The 21,147-nt window shown below is 57.7% G+C and overlaps 1 protein-coding gene across 1 annotated transcript in view; it reads left to right on the forward strand.

Annotated features, from left to right (window-relative positions):
* The window catches only part of BCL11B (BAF chromatin remodeling complex subunit BCL11B), a 100,634-nt gene that overhangs the window by 20,815 nt on the left and 58,672 nt on the right, over window positions 1–21,147 (forward strand). The window contains exon 3 of the mRNA XM_007944610.1: window positions 19,214–19,432. Coding sequence (XP_007942801.1) covers window positions 19,214–19,432 — 219 coding nt within the window. The remainder of the gene's footprint in view (window positions 1–19,213; window positions 19,433–21,147) is intronic.

Raw genomic sequence — 21,147 nt, forward strand, 5'->3', positions numbered from 1 at the left:
GTTGTGTCACTGCTTTACATAGGGCACCCACTTCCAGGGGCAATTCAGGGATGAGGAAGGGGAGTGAGGGAAGACAGAGGAAGAGGGGATGGGGTCAACGTACCAGCACTGGGTCTCAGCTATGATGATTTGTTTGTATCTTTCTTTTTTATTTTAAGAGCTTGTTTTACATTCAGCGTCACATGTACATTCAGTTTCATTCCCCATTCCCCATGTCCAACCCTAAGCCAGGCTCCTCCCCTCCCTACCCTGTAACCCTCCCCCTGTGCCCCTCGTATTTGTACACTCCTGTTTGTCTTGCTTTTCCTCGGTGTGAATGTTGGTCCTCTGGTGCCCGGTGGTCTGTGCTCTAAGGTTTTTGACAGAGAATGGTTAGCACTGACTTAGGGTTTTTATTAGAGAATTGACAGTTTTTTGTCGTCGTTGCTAATTTCCATGCCTGACTGATACACAACTACTAGTTCCAGAATCTGCTAGGAGCAGGCTCTGCCCTGGTGGTGGGCCGGCACCCCGGACCCCTGGGTTCGTCTGGTGAGCTTTGTGTATATGGATCTGTAACTGAACGCATGCTCGCTCCAGCTTGATGTGCCGCTCACTGCGGAAGCCCTTCGCAAGTATGAGCCGGCTGAGTCCTCACACAACCGCAGACCATCCCGGGGGGCAGGTGCTAGTGGCGCTGACGGAGAGGAAGCTGCAGCAGAGGGGCTGGTCACTTGCCCAAGTTCACACAACCACAGAGTAGGGCCCGGGGTGTAAACCCCAGCGCCAGCAGCTTCACCATGGCAACGTGGAGACGTACATGGCAAATCAGCTGCTACTTTCATTTTCTAGGTAAGGAAACCGAGGTTAGTGGCTCGCACAGTTGCACAGTCACCTGGCACGCCAGTGGCTTGCAGCACCCAGAACCAGGCCTCCTGACGGCCAGGCCAGGGCTTCACAGGGAGGCATGCAGGCCCCAGAGGAGGGTGCGGCTCTCTGATTCTGCCTGGCACGGGCCCCTCCTGCGCCTGAGCACACAAGGGGTGAATCTCAGAGTGACTCTCCCGGACTTGGGTCATAGTGGGGGATGTAAAAGCTGAGACAGTGGGTCATCCATCTGCCCTGCAAAGCCTGCCCTTCCGTGCAAAGCCTCCGAAGCCGGCTGGCTCCTAGATTCACTGGGATAGGTAGTGTCAGGCAGGTAGGCCTCCTGGACCCAGGGTGGGGAGAAGCTGGGGACTCAGCCCTGTGGCTGCCATGCTGTGTGGCCTTGAGCCAAGCCTGCTGTCTCTGGGCCTGAACCTCTGGAGTGGAAATACCAGCAGGAGCCATGCAGGTGGTTCCCAACAGTTGCGAGAGCCCAGTGGAGAGGCTCTCAGAGAAGTCTGTGCAGTGGAGGCGGCCGTAGTGGTCTCCCAGCCTCCTGCTAAACCCCCTTCCCAGCGGGCAGCCCTGACGTTCTGATGTGTTACATACTGGGTTTAGGAACAGAGGCCCTGGTGGCCCAGTGAGTGGGTAAAGGTCAGCTGTTTACCAAAAGGTGGCTGTTTCGAGCCCACCAGCCGCTGTGCGGGGGGAAGATGCGGCAGTCTGCTTCTGGAAAGATCGACAGCCTTGGGAACCCCATGGGGTAGTTCCCCACGATCCCTGGGGTTGCTGTGAGTCGGAATCCACCCCAGGGCAGTGGGTTTGGGTGGTTTGGGAGTTGAAGAAGTTGAAGAATGGGGAGCTAAAAACGACAGCCCTGAGACTGAAGGGTCAGCAGCGTCCCCCTCTGCCATTAGCTGTGAGGACGTTTCTGGGAGAACCTGGCAGACTTCCGCTGAGGGGACCAGTTTGAATGCAGGGTCCTTCAGGTGCCCAGGCCCTGCCCTAATCTTGCTGGGCTTTTGCATTCTTTAGCTGTCGAGAGAGCCCCTCTCCCCAGATTATACAAACCTCGGGCCCCAGCCCCTGCCCTGGCACTGTAGGTGGTAAGGGGGGTGCCGCCCTTGGTGAATTGAGCACAAGGAAAAGGTGCTTCCAGAAGGCAGGGTGATGGTGGGCTCGGTCGTCCGGAGCAGAGCCCCGGTGGCTCTGACATGAGCTCAGTGGTGGTGGGGAAGCCCTTCTGCAGAAAGCGAGGCTCATCTTCTTCTGTTCTAAGTGGGTTTCCGAGGACCCCTCCTGCGGCTGGCTGCAGGTCCTAGGAGGGCTCGGGTGGAGTGCTGCCCAGTGCAGGGCAGCGGGAGGCCTGGGAGGGAATGACGTAGGGCCCTGGGATGGGAAACTGCTGCCCAGGCAGAGTGGACACTGGGGCCCTAGACCTTTCTGGGTGGAGGTGAGAAGTCAGAACTGCCTACACCTGATTTGACTGCTAACCAGAGGGCTGGCGGTTCAAATCCACCAGCCACTCCTCGGAAGGAAGATTGGGCAATTTACTTCCGTAGAGATACTGCCTCGGAAACCCAAGGAGGGGTCGCTATGAGTCGAATCGACTCAAGGACAGTGAGTTTGGCTTTGGTTTGGTGTGGAGAGGTGAGGAGGGAGGGAGACACTTAGATGTGCTGGCCAAGGCCAGGGTAGACCTGGCAGTCTGGGATGGCCAGTTGTTTCTGGGAGTCAGAGGCGATGTGTGAAGAGTCTGGAGCCCTGGGGCTGGGGACCTCAGGTCCTTTGGGTTGGAGGTGTGAACAAAGCTTTAGCTGCAGCCAGAGAAACTTAGCCTCAGAGCTGCAGGCGGCAGAGTGCCTCAGCACCCAAGCCCTGACCACAGTCCAGTGCAGGGTCTGTAGCATAAAAATACAAATACCTGCTGACTTCAGGCCGTGAAAGAAACCAGAGAGGCTGCACAGGCAGCAGCAGACTTGTCCTGGGGGGAGGGCAGGGCTTTTGGAAAGTGTAGGCTTCCAACCAAGGATCTAGAGGGCTCCACGTTTGGGCTGGAAGCAGGGCCTGCCTGTCCTTTGCTCAGCGTGAAAGCAGCACTATGGATTCTTTCCGTGCAGGGAAAACTGGACAAACCTTTGATGACCCCTCCCCACCCCAGTGCAAGGGGGCTCAAATGGTTGAGGCTGGTAGACCCACAAAATCAAGTTCTCCTGAGGGCCTGAGTGGGTTCTTCCCCTCCCACCGCCGGTTCAAAGCCAGCCAATTAAGAAAACTAAACACTCTGGTCTTCTTGCTGCTGTTGACATCATTGGCTTGTAAACTTTCCTCTGCCAACGAGGCGACTTTACTCGCTGGGGAAAAGTAGCAGATAATTTTCCTGACCTGGCCTTCGCTTTGGAGTGGAGACGGGGAAAGAGAGGCAGAAGTCGTTTGCAGAAAAACGCGGGCACCAGAACAGCAAAGTAGGTCCTCACGCCGGCTCAGGAGGTGCGGTGCAGGGCGCCCTGCTCTGAAAGCCCAGATGGCCATTTTGTGCGCACTGGGGGCGGGAGAGCGCAGCCCCTGGGGGCCTGGGTCGTCTGCATAGCCTGACTCTTTGGGGGCCAAACCTCTCTCCCTGCTCCTCTGAAACAAGGCGCCACCTGCCTCCCGCTATTGCAGTTTCCCTTTTGCCCGACGGTTGCCACTGGCAAGGCAAGTCTGGCCCCTCCCCTCTGCAACACCCCCCCCCAGCCTCGCCCTTGGAGGGCCCCAGGCCCGAGCTCCTCCCCACCCCCATCCCAGACTGTCGCCCCTGACCAGGTGGGGAGGAGCCTAGGGAGAGCTCCGCGGCCCACGCCTGCGTGGTAGGGAAAACCGGGCCTTTCAGACGCCCTCCTGGGGGTCACCGAAATTGAGGTCCTTAGTACCGCTTGGCACGTCCGGCCTGGCGCACGTGGGCTTGCCCTAGGCGAGAAGTGCGGAGCCCCGCGGGGCGCGAGGGCCACCGTACCCCGGGGACCCCGCAGCGGGCACTGCGGGGACCCTCGACTACTTGGAGATGGGGCGCGGACTCCTCGCGGGCGGTGTCCCTTCCCGGCCCGCCCGCCCCGCGCAGCGCTGCCCTGGGGCCGGTGCCGCTGCGGCCTCTCTGGCCTGTGCTCCGGACACGCGGCTGGGCGGGCCTGAGCCTCTCCTCCGTCTCCTCGGACCCGGCCCGGCGCGCACGGCGATTGTGTCCAGGGCGGGGAGGCCGAGGGGCGCCGCGGCCATGCATAATTCGGGCCTTAATGGGCCAGCTGCCCTGGCGAGCGCGGGGGCGGCGGGGCGCGCAGCTGACCTGCCGGCTCCTCCTTTCTGGCCGCCCTGGCGGCGCCCCGCCCCCCTGCCCGGGTCCGAGGGCAGCGGGGAGGGGCTGCCTTCCCGCACCAGTGGCGCTTTGGTTCGGAGGGCGAGGGGCGTGCAGCAGCCGCCGGGCCAACCGGACTGCAGGGCTCCTCGGAACCTCGCACCCTTGCTCCTGCGCCCCTGCGCCCTCTCCCCCCGGCGGCCCCTCGGCGGCCTCCCGCTCCGCCCCGCAGCCGCCGGGCGAGCTCGCCCCTGGCCCTGGGCCAGCCCCCCTCCCTGGCAGCCGGCGGAGATGGATGGAGGCGGAGACCCAAGGTCAAAGGCGGGGAGCCCGCCGGCCCGGGCCCCTTTGTGCGCGCGCGGGGCCGCCCCTCCCCCGTCCGTTGCCCCCTCCCGAGGCCTGGGCTGGTGACCTTGACCGGCTGGGGGAATTGCATTTCAGAACTCCTGAAAACTCCTTCCAGTGGCCCCCTCCCCTAAGGCGCCGCGCGCCGGGGCAGGGCTCCCGCGCACGGGGTGGGGCATTCTTTCCCAGTGTTTGTCCTGGGCCCTGGGGGCGCCTGGAGACCCCTCTGCATCCGCCGCCATCGCGCCCCCACCAGCCCGCCTTGGGCCGGCCGTGCCCAGCTGTCCCCGGTGCAGGTGAGGCCAGGACGGTGCCCTGCGTGTTCATGTCCAGCAGTGGCCAGGGTCCTGTCCCAAAGCGGCCGTTTGTTTTGTTTCCAGTCGGAGGAGAAGGAGCCTGCTTTTCTTGAGGGACCCCCTAGGGCTGGAATTTTAAAGCCCTAAAGGACAAAAGTGTTTTCCCAGTTGTGTGGGCCTGAAACCCTCCACCCTGGAGGAGCTGCAGGAATTCCTGTCACTCCCCCTGCCCCTGGCTTCTCTTTCAATGGCGCCCCCTCCCCGGAATTGGTATGCAAAGGGCCACCTTACTGGGAATCTTCCTTTACTTTTGCTGCTTAAAAATTGGCCTCAGACTGTTTAAAGCACCCCAACAGGCCTTAAAGTCCCAGAAAAGCTGTGGCTGGACACTCCCTGTATCTCCCACAAAGCTCTTAATTTCTTGTTCAAACATTTTCTCAAAGCTTTTACTCAGGAAATAAAAATGTGTGGTGTTTGCCTGTAGAAGGCTAGAAGTTTCCCATCCCTGTGACAGCCTTCCTAGCCTGGAGTTGGAGCCACGTCTCTATTTTCTGTTATTCAGAAATAGGTCTGAACCAGAGATGAGAGATTTGCTCCCAGAAGAGTCCAGGTAGTCTTTGGGTCTATTTTGAAGAATATCTGTATTTCTGATTTGGGTCAGCAGTCCAACCTTACCCTTTCTGTGTTCTGCAGGCCTAGGTATTTTGTAAACAGTGCCTTCCTGGCATTCCCACTGAGAGATGATCTTAAAAATATCTCAGGTTTAGCTAACCCCAGCTTCGAGTGGCGATGTTCCAGGTGCTGGAATCTGAAGGTCCTTGTCAATTTTATTTTTTGAAAGGCCTAGGGAAAAGGGAACAGTTTCTGCACTCGGGAACGCCACGCTGCTGCCAGTCCCGGACAGGGAGGTTTTCCTATCTGCCTGAACTTGCTTGAGGACTTCTCAGACGCCCATTGTAACAGTGCTAACAAGACAGAATCTGCCTGTGAATATCTGTAAATACGGGGAAAAGATTACAATCCGGTGTGCAGAATGGCCCGAGATGGAAAGGCAGATTCCTGTGTTTGATGAACACGTGTGTGACCAAATTCCTTTACAGAATGAAAGATGCAACTCTAAGTGCGCCTCTGTGTGTGTGTGTGTGTGTGTGTGTGTGTGTGTGTGAGTGTGAGGGGCCCTGTCCCAGGTTGCTGCATTCCTATAGAGATGTATATTTCAGAATTTCTGGTGACAAGCTGTATGTGGGCTATTGTTCATGTTTGCTTGAAAGACAGGTCATGTGTGCTCGGTTGACTTAATGGAGGAAGCCTACTTATCCTTCCTGGTTTCTTTATTTTGACGGCTCAACAGCGACAATAATTATGTGTGATTTCAGCCTCTAGGTTTGGGTTAGGGCTTGGGGCAGAGTGGTGGAAGGTTCCTGCCCGGGACCCTCTGTGAGGGGGTCCGCCAGCCCTCAGCTCATGGCTAGGCCGGCGGCTCCTTGGTGGCATGTCCTGAGCTTGGGGACGTGTCTGTTGGGCACAGGTAGACCTCCGGGCCTTGGTTTGTTCTGGAGGAATGGATGGGAGATGTGCTTGGGAGTGGGGATTTGGCCCGCCGGATCCCACGCACGTGCCGGTGGCACTGGCGGCCAGAGCCATCCTGGGAGGCGTCCTTCGAAGGTGCTGTGATGCGTCTTCAGTTGCATTCCTTCGAGAGTCTGGATTTCCTTGTGTGGCTTTCTGCCAGTCTGGTCTCCCAGTGCAGCGCCCGAGTCCTGGCTCCACGCTGGAAAGGCATCTGTAGCTGCTGGAGCGTTAGGGGCCAGCGCAGAGGTCGGGTCTCAGGATGGAGATGCTGGGCCCGGCGCTGCCTGGTCTCAAAGGGGTTTGTTTCCTCTGCTCCCAGGCAAAGCACATCGTCACTCGGTTTCTGCCCCTACAAAACGGGGATTTCCACTTGTTTACTTTTCTGTCACCATCCAGGTATGACACAGACCACTGGGGGGGTGACGTCATTGCTGATTTCTAAGATAGCAGGAAGTGCAGACTGCCACTCTGCCTGTGGGGGACGGGGATGCATTTGAGAAGGAGAACTGGCATCCAAGAACCTGTATAGTTGATGGTGGAGCAGACATAGTTAAGGCTGGAAGAATTCACACCTAAGGTTCGGAGGCCAGGTCTCCCTTTCCAGTTTTGCTGTGTTGTTATGTGCCGTTGAGTCGGACCCGACTCACAGTGACTCCTCCTTGGGTTTCCCAGGCGGTATTACTATGGAAGTAGATTGCCCAACCTTCCTTCTGAGGAGTGGCTGGTGGGTTTGAACTGCCAGCCTTCTGGTTAGCAGTCAAGTGCCTCCTCCTTTCCAGTTTAGTAACCTAATATTGATAACAAATGATTCCTCGTCCCTGTTCATTTGAGAGCTTGCCCCTCGCCCCTGGCTGTTGCTGTTAGTGGCGGTGGGGTCTGTCCCCACTCAGGCCCCTATGTGTTACAGAGCTCGACTGCTCCCCAGGTTAGTGGTGGGAATTGTCACGTGACTCAGAATCCTAACACGCTGTGTGTGGCAGTGCGGTGGCCCTTGGCCAGACTTCCCCAGGAAAGTTCTCTTTGCTAACATTGGGCTGCTGGCCCCGGAAGGACGGGAGATAACTGGGCCGGGGGCACTGTAGCTTTGGGTGGTGGAGGAAAGCATACAGCAGGTAGCCCCTAAGTGCACAGGCGCAGGAGGTGCCGGTGAGCTAGGCAGGCAGGCCGTGCAGACTGAGGGGAAAGGTCTCTCGCCCCCTTCGCCGCCGCCCTGGAAGCCAGCAGACATTGGCATTTCGGGCTGGCTCACAGCTGGCCGTAATGAGACCAGGGAGCTGGGACGCAAGTGTTGTGGGCTGGCTTCTACTTTGTCGTTTCTCCTTTTGCAAACGCTCAGTTTGTTTTTGCAGCAAGTGCTGCATGATCTGAGTTAGATGTTTAGTCACAGTGACCCCTGGCAGGGCCAACAAGCTCTGGTCTCAACTTGCTGGTTCAGAGCGTGAAGCTCGCTGCTTTACGTGTTTGGTTGTTCACCCCGGCAGGACCAAGACCACAGGCTTGAGTTTGGGGGTCAGGGTGGGCGAGAGGGATGCCCTCTCCCTCTCTGCGACGACTGGGTAGAGCCCTTGTTCCCTGGCGTCAGTGCTGGGGGGCATGGCAGATACCCCGTCTGCACTGGTGCAGGCACTGAGCCGGAGCTGTCTGCCGCTCCTTAATTGAATACAGATCTGAGTAAATGCACATGGGCTCTGTGATGGGCAGGGAAGACAAGGCTGCTTCCCCCTCTCTCCCTCACATTCTGGGCTGGGAAGATCAGAACCACCCCCCCCAGCCCCATGGGCCTCTGCACCTGTCCCCGCACCCAGCCCACACGGTTTGCAAAAAGGGACAGGAAGCGGGTGACAAAATCAGCGCTACGCCCTGTAAATGCTGTTTGTAGGAACCAAGTCTTCCATCTTTTGTTACTGGCAGCTCGTTAATTAACCGGCAGATTAGCACAGCCTTCTGATGTTTGCATCTATTTGGGGCAGAGGTTCTGGTTCTCCTCAAACTGTAAACCCAGGCACCGAGGAAGTACCTGCAAGGTGCCGCCCACCTCTTCTGTTTCCACCCACCCCCAGCCTCCCTGCTCCCCTTGCCTCTCCCTTCCTCCCCACTCTCCCCATAAAACCAAGTGGACTTCTTGTGGAGTGCAGGACAGACACGTTAAACACAGCTAAATAAATCATGTTTACGTTTGGCGTTCTTGGGAGTGAAAAATCTGTTGGCTGTTTCTACTTCCTTATTTCGCAGCATTTGCTTCCTACCTGTTTTGAGCACATGCCCACAGTAGTAGTTTTGTCAAATGAGGGGCTAATGCCAGCCAGCCGTTCTCGCTGCCAACTAAGCTGCTGGATTGCAAAAACAGAGTGACGTTTTTTTTTTTTTTCAGTGACACAGATGTTTTTTTCAAGGAAATTAGGATGTAGAATAAGGGTATTAAAACGCACTTAGGAGAAAGAGAGGCCCCTCCAGCACAGGGACACGGAGGGAGAGGACAGCTTGGGAGACAGGGCTCCTTCGTGATGGCACTTGGCGCTTCCAGGGCGGGAGGTGACCAGCCCATGAGGCCAGGCTGCCTTGGTGTCGGAGAGCTGACTCAGATCTTCATTTCGGTTCCAAGACCTAATTTCCCTGCCATTTTGCATGAAGCGGTGCAGAGAGATGCTTTTCCTCTTTTGTGTGTGTGTTTGTTTAGTTCCCGAGGTCTCCCGGGTGCCACCGGCGGGCTGCATTTTTGCGCGGAGATTACGGAAGCTTCCAGCGAAAGCCGGGGATTGGAGCCTGTTGGCATCCCCGCTGCCTTACCGTTCTTGACGGACTGTGGGAGGACAGCCCGGAGGCCTGCCTTCCTCGGCGATGCTGTCCCGGGTGTTGCTTTGGGGCTTCTGAGGAGTCATCTTCCTGACGGGGACGGGGTTCCCGGGTGCGGCTTGCTGGGCAGAGAGTGTCCCGGATAACCACAGCTGAACGGGGCTTGCAGGGGTTTGGAGTTTTATTTTTTTCACAGTCAAATCCGTGTCAAGAAAATGTTGGGTGCTTCTTCCCGGAGGCCCTGCCCGTGTCATCACACACTCCCCTCCTGGGCTTCGGCAGCCAATGCAGTCTGAGGCCATGCAGTCTGTTTCAGAGACAGCCACGGGGAAAAAAATTACAGCCCAATCAAAGTCAGCGTGCTCTGATTTCCCCCAATTTCTAATGGGAATACTCGGCTACAGAAATGCTATCTCCATGGAGGGCAGCGCTGCCAGTTTCTTTAATTACATTAAATAGCGGTGTAAAACCTCAGCCGATTGTAAGCCTCTCTTCCAGGGGCGTGGGGAGCGGCCTAGATCGAATCGGAAGGGGCTGCCTTCCTAGTGTTAATGTGCTAACAATCTTTATTAAATTAATCCCGTGAAGTGTTAATTTTTACACATCTTGTGCACACACTGGAAGTCACCACTGGTGTGTTAGGAGATGAGAGCAGGTTTCACGTCAAAATAGCAGGAGGAAGGGGCTGTCAGGCTGCTCTGTCTTGGAAGGAAATTTGTGATTTTTTGCCGATGAACGCTGCTCCTGCTGCAAAGAAGGCTTGCAATATGTATATTAAATGCCATCTACGTACAGAAAACCCGGTTCAAGGAACTACTTTGTTGGAAGTAATTACAGGCCTGTTCAATTTTTATTTAGTTGGTGACATTTCAGTCCTGGCTTCGAAACGTGAAGAGGCCGTGGATGGATTTTGTTCTCATGTGATCCAGAGCGCTGAACGCCATTGTTCTGTAAGTTCATTAGGAAAGAGGGAAAAAGAAATGAGAAGAAGGGGGAAAAAGACTCCATCAGCAACAAAATCTGGAGGGGCGCGATTTTTCATTCGAGCACTGGAGACGAATTGACTACAGCTCTGATAAGTGCAACTAAAAACAAAAGATAAATTTAAAGTGTAGCACGGTCCCTTTTTCTTTTTGGACAGTTTCATTTTTTTTTTCTTCCAGTCACTAAGTTTATTTCTGTTCCTTCTGAAATAAGGCACCCGCCAGCCTTCCTGAGGCCGGCTCCCTGAGTGCTCGGGGGTAATTCTTGGGCTGGTCTCACTAGGGTTTGTGATGCGTGCGGAGCCTCTCCTCGGTGTGTGCCTGAGATGGTGGGACCCTGGCCCTGCGGCTCTGGCCCGAGTCACTGCAGGATCTCCTCGCCGGGCGCTGGGCTTTCTCGCGGTTCTTTTTGTTGGCTGTGCTGGGTGGCCCTTCTGAGTTCGCCGGCATCCTCACGGCTCGGACTTCCCCTAGATTTTCGCTTCTGCGCATGGCAGCTGGGCGGCAGCCAGTTGTGGAGCTTGTGAGGCCTTGGAACCACAGCGACTTCCTGAACTCACTGGTCTTTAAATGTGCTTCACGGAAGATGGGGTTTGGTGTTTCCACGTCATCCCTCAGAGGTCGGGCACAGATGCTGGTGGGAGACAAAACCACGTGCCTCGTTTTAAACTCCCCGTGGGCCCCAATGTGAAGGATCCTCTCCCCTTGTTGTCTGTTCTCGTGCGACAAATCCTGATGTGGGCTTTTAGTTTGCCTTCTTTGGCTCAGCTGTCAATCAGTGGGGAAGGTGCCCCTGAACTGGTCAGTGGGATCGGACCAAGGACCACAGGCCTCTTGACCCCAGATTCTTCCTGTGGGGGAAGCCAGGGAGTCCTCACCTTCTTCCGTGCGTTTCCAGGCCACATTTCATCCAGCTGTCCTTCCTGCAGACACGTGTAGCACACACTGCTTGTGGTACCCGAGGGGACCTAAGATGAAATGACGAACTGAGCTTCAACAAGTTGGGTTTGAGGGCAGAAACGGCTAAGGGATGCAGCGGCTTCCCAGATCATTCTGATCAGAAGGCCTGACTCAGGGGACCAAGGGGACACATCTCTGCTGGGTACCAGATCGCTATTTCTGCTGTGACAGTCAGAGGCTCTGTCAACTCATTTGTCCGGGGCCCCCATAGTCTGCGTGGGGGCAAATAGCCATTTTCACATGTCCGCCTGTGTTGCTGGTGTGTGTGCATACATGGAATTTCACCTCTATGTAATATACATGCGTGTGCACATTTTCCAACTAGTACAGGCCTTGCTGGGTGATTTTCATTCATTCGTCTTCTGCTGCCCCAGGCCCATCCATTCCAGGATCGTGGGCACTGGTTTGGTGCCTGCTGAGGTTGAAACCGAGTGGAGTCAGAGTTCAGGCTGCATTTGGTCCTACTTCAAGGTCACACAGAAGAGTCCTTGGGCTTTTCTGACTGTGCTGGGAGCCTGGAGGACGAGTGGGTGGGGTTTACTTGCATTCCTGCAGCTCACATAGCTGCCCCAGGAAGAAAAGAGCCCAGGCTCCAGTTTTTCCTGCAGATGTTGGCCTAGGGGCTGGACTGGTCAGCCGGGCCCAGCTGCTGGGCTCCCACTCCTTACCCCGCGTGGTTGGGGGAAGAGGGTAGACGCCCTTCCTCCTCAGCACGTCTGCGCTTTCCGTGCCGCCTCCTGGGCATTAGAGGTTGAGGGGCACGGCACCCTCACCGTTCCTTGGCTCATGGCTCAGACTGGGGATATGCTGCCCCACAGCATTCCAGCTGCTTGCATCTTGAGGAAATTGAGGTTGGCAGCCATGGAAACAGGGGCGTTTGGACCCAGAGAAGGGCTGTGTGCAGCTGAGGGAGGAACAGTGGGTCTGCGAGTGTGGTGGGGCCCCGAGCCCTTGCCTCTCGTCTCCCGTGGAATGCGTTAAGTGTGCGGCCTGCTGGGCATGTCGCAGTGACTCAGGGTGACATACTTCAGGAGAACATGGGGAGGGCGGAGCTGAGGGGGCGGCAGCTGGGCTGGGGGCAGGAAGAGATACGCCTCTCACTCCTCTGGGGGCGGGCAGGCCGCCCCAGTGGCTGTGCAGGGATGCCCCGGTGGTCACACGGGGCAGTGTGGTCGAGGAGCTGCAAGTCCGGAGAGGAGCCCTTGCCGGTGTTCCTGCAGGCCCCTGGCTACTCCACCTCCCACCTGCTCGCCACCCCTGGGGTACCCAGATGGCAGCTGAAGCCAGTCAGGCTCTGTAGGGCCTCTTCCCGACTCTCCTCAGCCCCTGAAAGGCTGCGGTCTAACAGTGGACAGCCCTTCTCCGGGCTGGATGTGGCTCTCAACAGTTTGTGTGTCCCCATGTCATGCCTCTGAAGGAACCCTAAACACAGCTGTGCCAACCCGAGGAGCCCCGTATGGGCCTTTGCGTTTCAAAGGATACTTCCCAATGCCCCCCCAAAGCCAAGCCTGTGCAGCAGGCACCAGGAAGTGGGATGGTCCTCAGGGCCATGGACTCAGGAGTCCAGGAGTGGGGAGGGGGACTTGAGCCCCAGCTCCTCCTGCAGACTTTCTGGGTGTGCCCTCTGGGTCTGTCCACGAAGTGCCCCGGGCTGGCAGGTTTTTTAGGCGACTTCCCCTGTTCATTTAAATAAGCCCTTGGATTTGGGTTGCCATTTTGTCTGTTCGTTTATTATTTATTTTCACAACCAAATGGAAAATAAGGTCCAGTCCAAAGCTGGGTGGGGGGGCCCTCAGCAACAGCAGTGGAATGGTCCCTGTGGAGTGAAGGCATTTATGTCCTGGGTAGCCCCCAATATGAAAGCAAGCAACAAAGATGGCCCGCTAGTGTCAGTGCCCTGTGTTCTCACTGTCTGCGCCACTCCCCATCCCTGCCCCCTGCCCGCCCACCCTACCCCCCCAGCTCCTACCCCACCAGAAAAAGGGAGAGAGAGAGAGACACGATGTGAGATGTGAAGGTAGGTCCCGCCAGTACTCAGTGCCTGTCTTATTTAAGGTAGCACTCCACTTCTTTCAAATAGGAAATTGCCAAAATGGATGTCATTGGCTGCTAATTAGATGTATTTTAACTGCAGGATCATTTTACCAGCTAATACTGTTATTATGTGCTCCACTGTGAGGCCATGGTGGAGCTGGTAAAATGTGAGCGCGTGGCCTTCGCAGGCAGCTGATGAGGCCTGCGGGGATGGTGGGGCGCTTTCCCGGTGGCAGCTGGGCCATAAGGATGGCCAGCCCAGGCCAGGTGTTGAAGGTGTGAGTCCTTTCAAGCCCCCAGAAGGGCCTGCGTCGCTGTGACTATTTCCTTTATGCGTTTATCCCAGGGCCCGAGTCCGGAGGAAGCCCTGAGCTTTCTAGACCATGTACCCCAAGAATCACCCCCACACCCCCAGCCCCACACCTCACAGTGCCCTGGCTTCAGACTCAGGCCTGCCTTCATGCACTAGATGACCACTGTTACCGATGTGCACTCGGAGTTGGATCACAGCCGAGCGGTACCCAGGGCAGCGTAGACCCAGGCCATGGGTCTCCCTGTCGGAGCTGGCGGCACCGCCATCTTCTGTCTCTGGCAAATGGATTTCCCGCTGGGGTGGGTGGAGGTGGGCTAGGAGAAGGCTAATGACTCAGACGGGAGCTGCGCCTTGGCTCTGACTGAACATTATCCAGCCCCCCTCAGTACATAGCATTTTAATCACCCTTAAGACAAAGTAGCCGGCAAATATTTAAGCGATCAGAAAGAACTGTTTCTATTTGCCCCCGTGCGAATTGGGTTATCGGCCTATCTTGTGGATGAAATTTGGGGCTGCCTCTGCTGCCGGTCCCTGCGCCTCTCCAATCTTCCAGTTCCCATTTCCATATTTCTGCGTGCTTGTTCTTTGTTAATCACTTGGCAAGCGCTTATTTGAATATTAAAAATTTCTTTAATCATCAAAGGCAGGAGCACAGCCTCATGAATATTCATATTTTCCCCCCTTCCTCAGACTGGATTCTAGTTCATTACCCTGCAGTAAAAGCCAAACAGCCATCAATCGCCCTCATTACAGGCGCCGGCTTCCGATTGGCTGCCTGCTACCCAGAGCTTTTTTTTAATTTTTTTCTCCTTCTCCTATGAGCTGTCTTATACCTGCCAACAACGGGGGGAAAAAAAATCAACAATACAAGAATAAATTTCTCTGGTTGAAAAACAACTTTGTAAACTTGTCAAATAGGCCTCGTGGCTACCGCCGCCATCGCGGCCACCAGCACCACACCCCCCACGCTCTGCCCCCTCCCCGGGGGGTGGGGGGCCAGGAAAAAAGAGGGAGAAAAAAATTAAATAAATAAATAGGAGGCAGAAACTTGAGCCTCGGAGATGAATATTTGTCAAGAGAGTTGACGTAAGTTTCATTTGCATAATGACTTTGTACTTCTGCATTAATAAAATTTGCATATGAAGCCATGTTAATTACTCCTGATCATGCGTTTTGCATTCATGCATAGTAATTTTCTCCGACTTGTGAGAATTAATGTCTTGGCATGGGGGGAGGGGGCGCGGGGACTGTCAGGTTGCAGAGCCAGGAGCCTTCTCCCAGGCGCCCGCGCGCCCCGTCCCCTGCCCTGATCTAAGACTCCTGCATGGTCAGGAGGTCTCGGCTTCAAAAATGAACCAGCCCACAGGCACCTGCGAGGAGAATAACGGACGTGTCTCAGTGCTGCCCCCTGCGCCCTGGCTGGGGACGCCGAGTTGCAAAGCCTCGTGGCTAGGGGGCGACCCTGCGAGGTGGCCGCGGCGGGAACGCCAGCTCCGGTCCCCTCCAAGCCGGCCCCGGCTTTTCCGGGGTGTTTTTGTGTCTGCATCTCGCGGGTGGGCGTGTTCCCGGCCGATGCAGTGCGCATGTGCGGGGAGGGAGGCCGCCACATCTGTAAGGTCCCTCTGGAGCCCAGACGGGTCCAGACCCTGGGGATTCTCAGGCTGATGAATGCGCCACGCAGCGAGCCGATAATCGGTTTTGGAGCTTGGGAAACGTTGTGGTTATTTGCTGTTGTTGTTGTTGTGTACCGCCAGTCCGTCCGGACTCCTAGAAACCGGAGAGGACTAGGGAGAACTGCCCCATGGGCTTTCACGGAAGCAAGCTGCCACACCTTTCTCTAGCGGAGCTGGTGGGTTTGAACCGCCGACCTTTTGCTTCGCATCTGAGTGCTTAATCACGGCGCGCCCAGAGCGCCTTGTGCTTTCTTGCTTCGTGGCGTTTGTTTATTTATGTTTTGGTACTACTGAGGCAGACTTCTTCACCTCCCCCAGCCACAGTGTCCGCCTGAAGATCCTCATGGTGCCCCACGGGAAGGCTGCTAGGCTACAGTGAGATGCTGCATGTGTTGTTTCTTTCATTAAGATGGACTTCTCGGTGACAGCAGCCCTTGGGGTGTCCCCCAACTATGGTGAGCTGTGCACAAGGGAAGAGGGATGCCGTGACCCATAGGGCTTCCATCGGCCCACGGTCAGCAGGAGGTCACCAGGCCTTTCTTCTGGTCTGTGTGAGTCTGGAAGCTGCACCGAAACCCGTTCAGCATCTGAGCAACAGGCAAGGCTCCGCTGACGGACGGGTGGTGCCCAGGAGTTGTATGGGCTGGGAATCCCACCTGGCTCCCCACAAGGAAGGCAAGAATCCTACCACAGAACCACCGGTGCCCCCACAGTGGACCTGCTTGACAAGAGATCAGGCCAGTGGGGCTCATTGTTAAGTCCTCGGGATCTCACCTAAGGCTGAGCGGTCTGCCTGGTGTCACCCGCCCACATGCCTTGGTGCAGGTGGGTCTGTTAGCCTTCCTGACAGCACCGGCGTGTACCTAGAAGAGAGACTTACAGGGCTGGGCGGTACCTTACTGAGCGCGCAGTGCACTTGCAGACATTGTCAGTCTGCGTTGTCGTGTGGAGAACGGACTGGGAGTAGGAAGACCCCAGCACTGAAGATGAACGAGGGCCCGACACTGTTTATTGCGTGGTTACTACATGCGGGCTCTGCCTCAGGTTGCTAGCATCCTCCCATTAAAGACAGGGAGCTGAGGCTGTGATCAATGACGTAGCCTGGTCTCAGGGCAGCAAGTGGTAGGAGAGGGATTGGAACCCGGGCTCCCCTGCGTCCGAGCTCCTGCCTCCCGTGTGTCTGGCGTAGGCTGCACTGGCTCTCAAGTCCTGTCTTAGGTCAGTTCTGGATTTCTGGCTGCACTTTGAAAGGCAAGTTGCACCTTCCATGCGGAGGGCCTTGGGCCAGATGCAGGGCCCAGAGACAAAGTCTTCATTGTTGGAGTTTATTCCTATTTATTATTATTATTTTTCTTGAGATAAGAGTCACATGACATGAAATTCACCCTTTTAGCCATTTTGAGGTGGACAACTCTTAGGGCTTTTGAGTACAGTGAAGCCACATGACTGCTTTGTTTTTCCCGGCCTCACAGGTTTTCTGCCTTTGACAGGGGACAGTCTTTTCTCTTGTTCTCTGTTGTTGTTATGTGCCATCGAGTAGGACCTGACTCATAGCGACCCCTCCTTGGGTTTCCGAGGCAGTATCACGGAAGTAGATTGCCCAACCTTCCTTCCGAGGAGTGGCTGGTGGGTTGGAACTGTCAGCCTTCTGGATAGCAGTCAAGTGCCTTAGGCGCTGCACTACCGGTGGGAGATACTTGAGCTTTCCTTTTCTGACAGGTTCTTGCCTTCTGTGGTTCCGGCTTTCGCAGGTTTTACTGCCCGTGTCACTGCTGTGCAGGCCTCACCACCACCGGTTCTTGAACACGCTCATCCCCGCTAAGAAGCCCCATCTCCACCAGCCTCAAGTCCCAATGCCCTTGCCTGTTGCCTTGGGGCCACTGCTGTTAAGTCTTTGCCTGTGCCCTCAGGTTCATATAAATGAGATCACACAGGACCCGGCCCCCTCCGCCCGGCTCCTTTCCCCATCTTTGGCTTCTGTGGTAGCTTCAGAAGGGGCGCCCCAGCTTCCGCCTTTGGATAGAGCTTAGGAGTTTCAGGGGGCAGACACCCCACAACACACACCCAGGGCAGAGGTTCCTTGGTGAGCCCCAGCAAAGCCCCTTGCCCTTGCTGCCTGCCCCCACCCCTCTGCTGGCCCTGGGGCCCGTGTTCTTCAGCAAGGTCAGAGTTCATCCTGAGGCCTCCTGGAAGCCCCTCACCCGGTTGGGGGGCTCTGAGGTGTCACGCTGTATGATTTGTCCTGACAGACTGGCCCTGCCTGGACCTTTCCAGAAGGAGAGGGGGGCTGGATGGCCACTTTCTTCCTGATCTTTGGTCTGTCTTCCCCGTGAAGCCACAGCTTATTACCTCTGCACTCGGGAAAACAGTCCCCAGGCCCGGACGTGCTCCTGGTGGTGCCTCAGTTATGACAGACGGGGGGTGGGGCTGGCCTTATCACGGCCTCACGCAGAAGCCTGGGCCCAGGCCTGCATCTGGCCTTTGGCAGCCTCCCTGGGCCTGAGTGAGCCCTGAGGCCTTGGTCTCCCCGTGCCCCAGGACCCTTGGCTTCCCTAGTCGCCACACCCCCACTGCAGCCCCACAGGGAGGAGGGACACCTCCAGCCTTGCCTCAGGTCTCCTTGAGCATACGCCTTCCCCTGTGGAATGGGGCTGGTCCTCCCCGCTGAGCTAAGTGACAGGACCGTTGTCAAAGGCACTCAACACAAGGTCCCAGCCAAGGTGAGGTGTCTGGAGCCCCCACAGTCTGCAAGGAGGACCGATAGAGGGACCTGAGATCTGGAGTGACAGGGCAGGTAGTCCATGCTGGGGTACACTGGATGAGGACTGGCCAGGGCTGGCTTGGGGATAAGGGGTGCCACGCTAAGTCTGGGGCTAAGACTGCTCACGGGTGCTCGGCCACGCCCCGGGTCCAGGGCCCAACCTGCCCCAGCCCCTAGCTTCCATCTCTTGGCAGTGCAGCTGTGGCCTGCAGCTGAGGTCTCCGTCGATGTCTCGACGCCGCAATGCTCGATAGCGCACGTTTTGGAGAGCAGAGGGGCACGGAGGCACACGCAGAAGCACGGCTTTGACGCCCCGCAGGCCGCGTTTGGGTCCGGCGGCTGCTGGTATCTGTCCTGGGCCTGCAGTCTGTGCAGTGAGGCTCCTAAGCCAGCCCCGAGGACCTGCTGGGAGGAGCCGTCAAGCTAAAGCCTGCCGGGCGCCTGCGCACAGTGGGCTCGCGGGGGGCGCGCGCTCCCGAGTGGCGGAGCCCCGCTTGGGAGCAAGAAGCGGCCCGAGTGCCTGCAGAACCGGCTGGGCCGGCCGCCCGTCATCTTCAGTCGTTTCTTTCTCTCTCAGCGACGCTTCGCCGCTCAGTTGTTTACCGGGGAATGTGGGCTTCTTCACTTGTGGTTTTGGGAACAGCGTCACACGAATGTTTTGCCCTGGTGGTCTCCCCGCCGTGTACGATAAATGGCCAAATCAAACGCAGGCCTTGCTGGGGAGCCAAGGAAGCCGGCGGGGGGCGGGGTAAGGCAGTCCCGGGACCCTGCGTGTGTCGTCGGCGGACCTGGGGAGGTGCCCTGAGCCAGGCCTAGGCGTCCAGAGCGGTGCTGGGCAGTGCCAGGGTTTTCGGAGCCAGCGGTCGGTCTTCCCAAGCCTTCTGCAGGGCAGTCGCCAGCGGGGGTGCTGTGTGCTTGGTGCCCGGGCTCGTGGAGGACTGTGGACTGCAGAGGGGCCCCTGCTGGAGGGTGGCCAGTGCCCGGATGCTCAGAGGACGTGCCCTGCAGGGGTCTGGCCTGGGGGCCCTGACAGCCCTGTCTGTCCGCCCGCGCATTGGGTCCTCCGGGCGGGGGTCCTGGCCCTAAGACAGCCCAACCTGGCAGCTGTGGAATTAGGCCTCCCTCCGTGCTCCTGCCCCTTCGCCCTGGCCCCCGTCTTGCCCTGCGCCCCAGCTGTCCTCCCCGCAGGGACCCACACTCCCTTGGAAGGGAGGCCTGCAGCCCCTGCCCCGGGCCCCGCGCCGCCCCCGGCCCCCGTCCGGTCCAGGGCCCGACTGACCAGTCTTTTCTATTGTTTTTTCTCCAGGGCCGTGCAGGCCTGCCCAGCTGCCAGCGATGGCCCCCATCGCTGCCTCCTCCCACCCTCACACATCCGTGATCACGCCGCCTCTGCGCGCGCTGGGCGCCCTCCCGCCCTGCCTTTCCCTGCCGTGCTGCGGCACGCGCCCGCTCTCGGGCGACAGCGCTCAGGGTGAGGGTCAGACGGAGGCCCCGGCCCCCTTTGGATGCCAGTGTCAGTTGTCAGGTAACAGACGACGCCGCGGTGGGGGGCGGGCTCCCGGGATGGCGGGGGGCCGGCGCCCGGCTGCCCCCCTGGGCTGTGGGCGCAGCTGGTGGCAGCTGCTCCCAGGGGGGCCGGGCCAAGGTGGGGACCTGGGATGCAGTACCAGCCCCAGCCCAAGAGGTGTTTTTTGGGGTCCCCAGGGGGCGTTGGTAAGAGCTGTCCCGGAACCAGTGCCCTGGCTCCATGGATCAGGGGGTCCCCCGCCTGTGCAGAGGCTGCCCCCAGAAGGCAGTTCTTCAGCCTCCAGATTTCATCTCTCTGGGCTGTTTAGCTAAGGCTTAATTGGATAACGCCTAACATCTGAGGTGGTTTCCAGCCCTTGGCCTGGCCACCCCTCCCTGCTAAGACTAGAAGATTCCTTGGTTGTCTGCGTGCGTGGCTGGAGTCGTCCAAATTGCTGACTTTCTCTTTGGGAGAATGTGTTGCCCATTAACTCTGAGGGATAAAGTCAGAATCAAAGGGAACCTTTTAGCTGTGGCCACAGGAGGGAGTGAGATATTGTGGGGAGAGTGTGTGTGGGGGTGGGGGTTGGGGGGGAGGGCAACACGGTTCCATTGTTCTCAGCAACAGCCGTCTGCATACCTGGGGGCTGCGCACCTACTGTGTGCTTGGCTCTGGTGGGCTCCCATCTGTGTCTACATTGGCTTCGCCCTCCTTCGCTGGCAATTGGGCATGGCCGCCTATTGTACAGATGAGCAGAGAGAGGCCACCAGGCTTCGACAGGCAGCTTGTCTACCCTTCCCAACCCCCGCCCCCAAAGGCAAAACCCAACAACTGCTCAGGCCTGGGGTGCCTGGGAATTCTGCAGGCAGAGGGCTATGTTTGCCCTGTCCCCCAGATTCTCCTCCCAACCCAGCCCCTCCTCCGCTGTGCCTGGTATGGGCCGTGGCCACCTCACCTGTGATGGGTGGTGAGCTCCCTTCCTCCTGGTTTCAGTGTTATTAGCAGAGAACAAGGAGAAGGGCCAGGGACCAGGGAAGGAGAGGGTGGTGCAGGGGGCTGGGCTATTGGATTTGTCATCAGGCGTGGTGCGGCTTCCTCTGGACTTGAACCTTGAAAAGAAAACTGGCTTTCTTGGGTTGGTTTTGTCCTTCATTTTGGCCCACTCACCTTTCCCAGTGGAGTTGGCTTGGGGCCGTCTCCGTGGAGTCCCCGCTCCAAGGCCAGAGCTCCCTGGGGCTTTTGCTATGGGGTTGGGGGGCACAGCTTCAGGCCCCCCAACACAGACAGTGATGGCATGGACCTGGTGGCAGCTGAAATTCTGCTTTCTCACTGGGCTTCTGCCTGGAATGCACAGACAGAAAGCTCAGGGAACGGGGGCCACAGCTAGGCCCCCAGGCCCGCCGCCTGGCCCCAGGGTGCCTGGGCCCCGGTGCTGGCTCTGGGGATCTTCTGGGAGTCTTCAGGAGACCTCAGTGCTAAGCTGTGGGCCTGCTCGGTCTGGCTGCCCAGCCACTGCTCTGCTCTAGCTCTGGGCTGCCTGTAATTAGCGCTGCAACCCCTGCAGCCGCTGGGGGCCACTGTCAGAGAGCAGCCCAGTGTTTATGGCTGGACTCCGTCAAGTTCTGCAGGAAGAAACCTGAGCCCCAGCAGAGGCAGCCTGGGGCTCGCTTAACCCTGAGCTGGCTCTGGCTCTGTGAGAAGCTGGGAAGTGGTTTAGACTCTGCCAGGGCCCG

Source organism: Orycteropus afer, unplaced genomic scaffold (assembly GCF_000298275.1).
Source record: "Orycteropus afer afer isolate SDZICR_OR568_19922 unplaced genomic scaffold, OryAfe1.0 scaffold00128, whole genome shotgun sequence".
NCBI lineage: Eukaryota > Metazoa > Chordata > Mammalia > Tubulidentata > Orycteropodidae > Orycteropus > Orycteropus afer.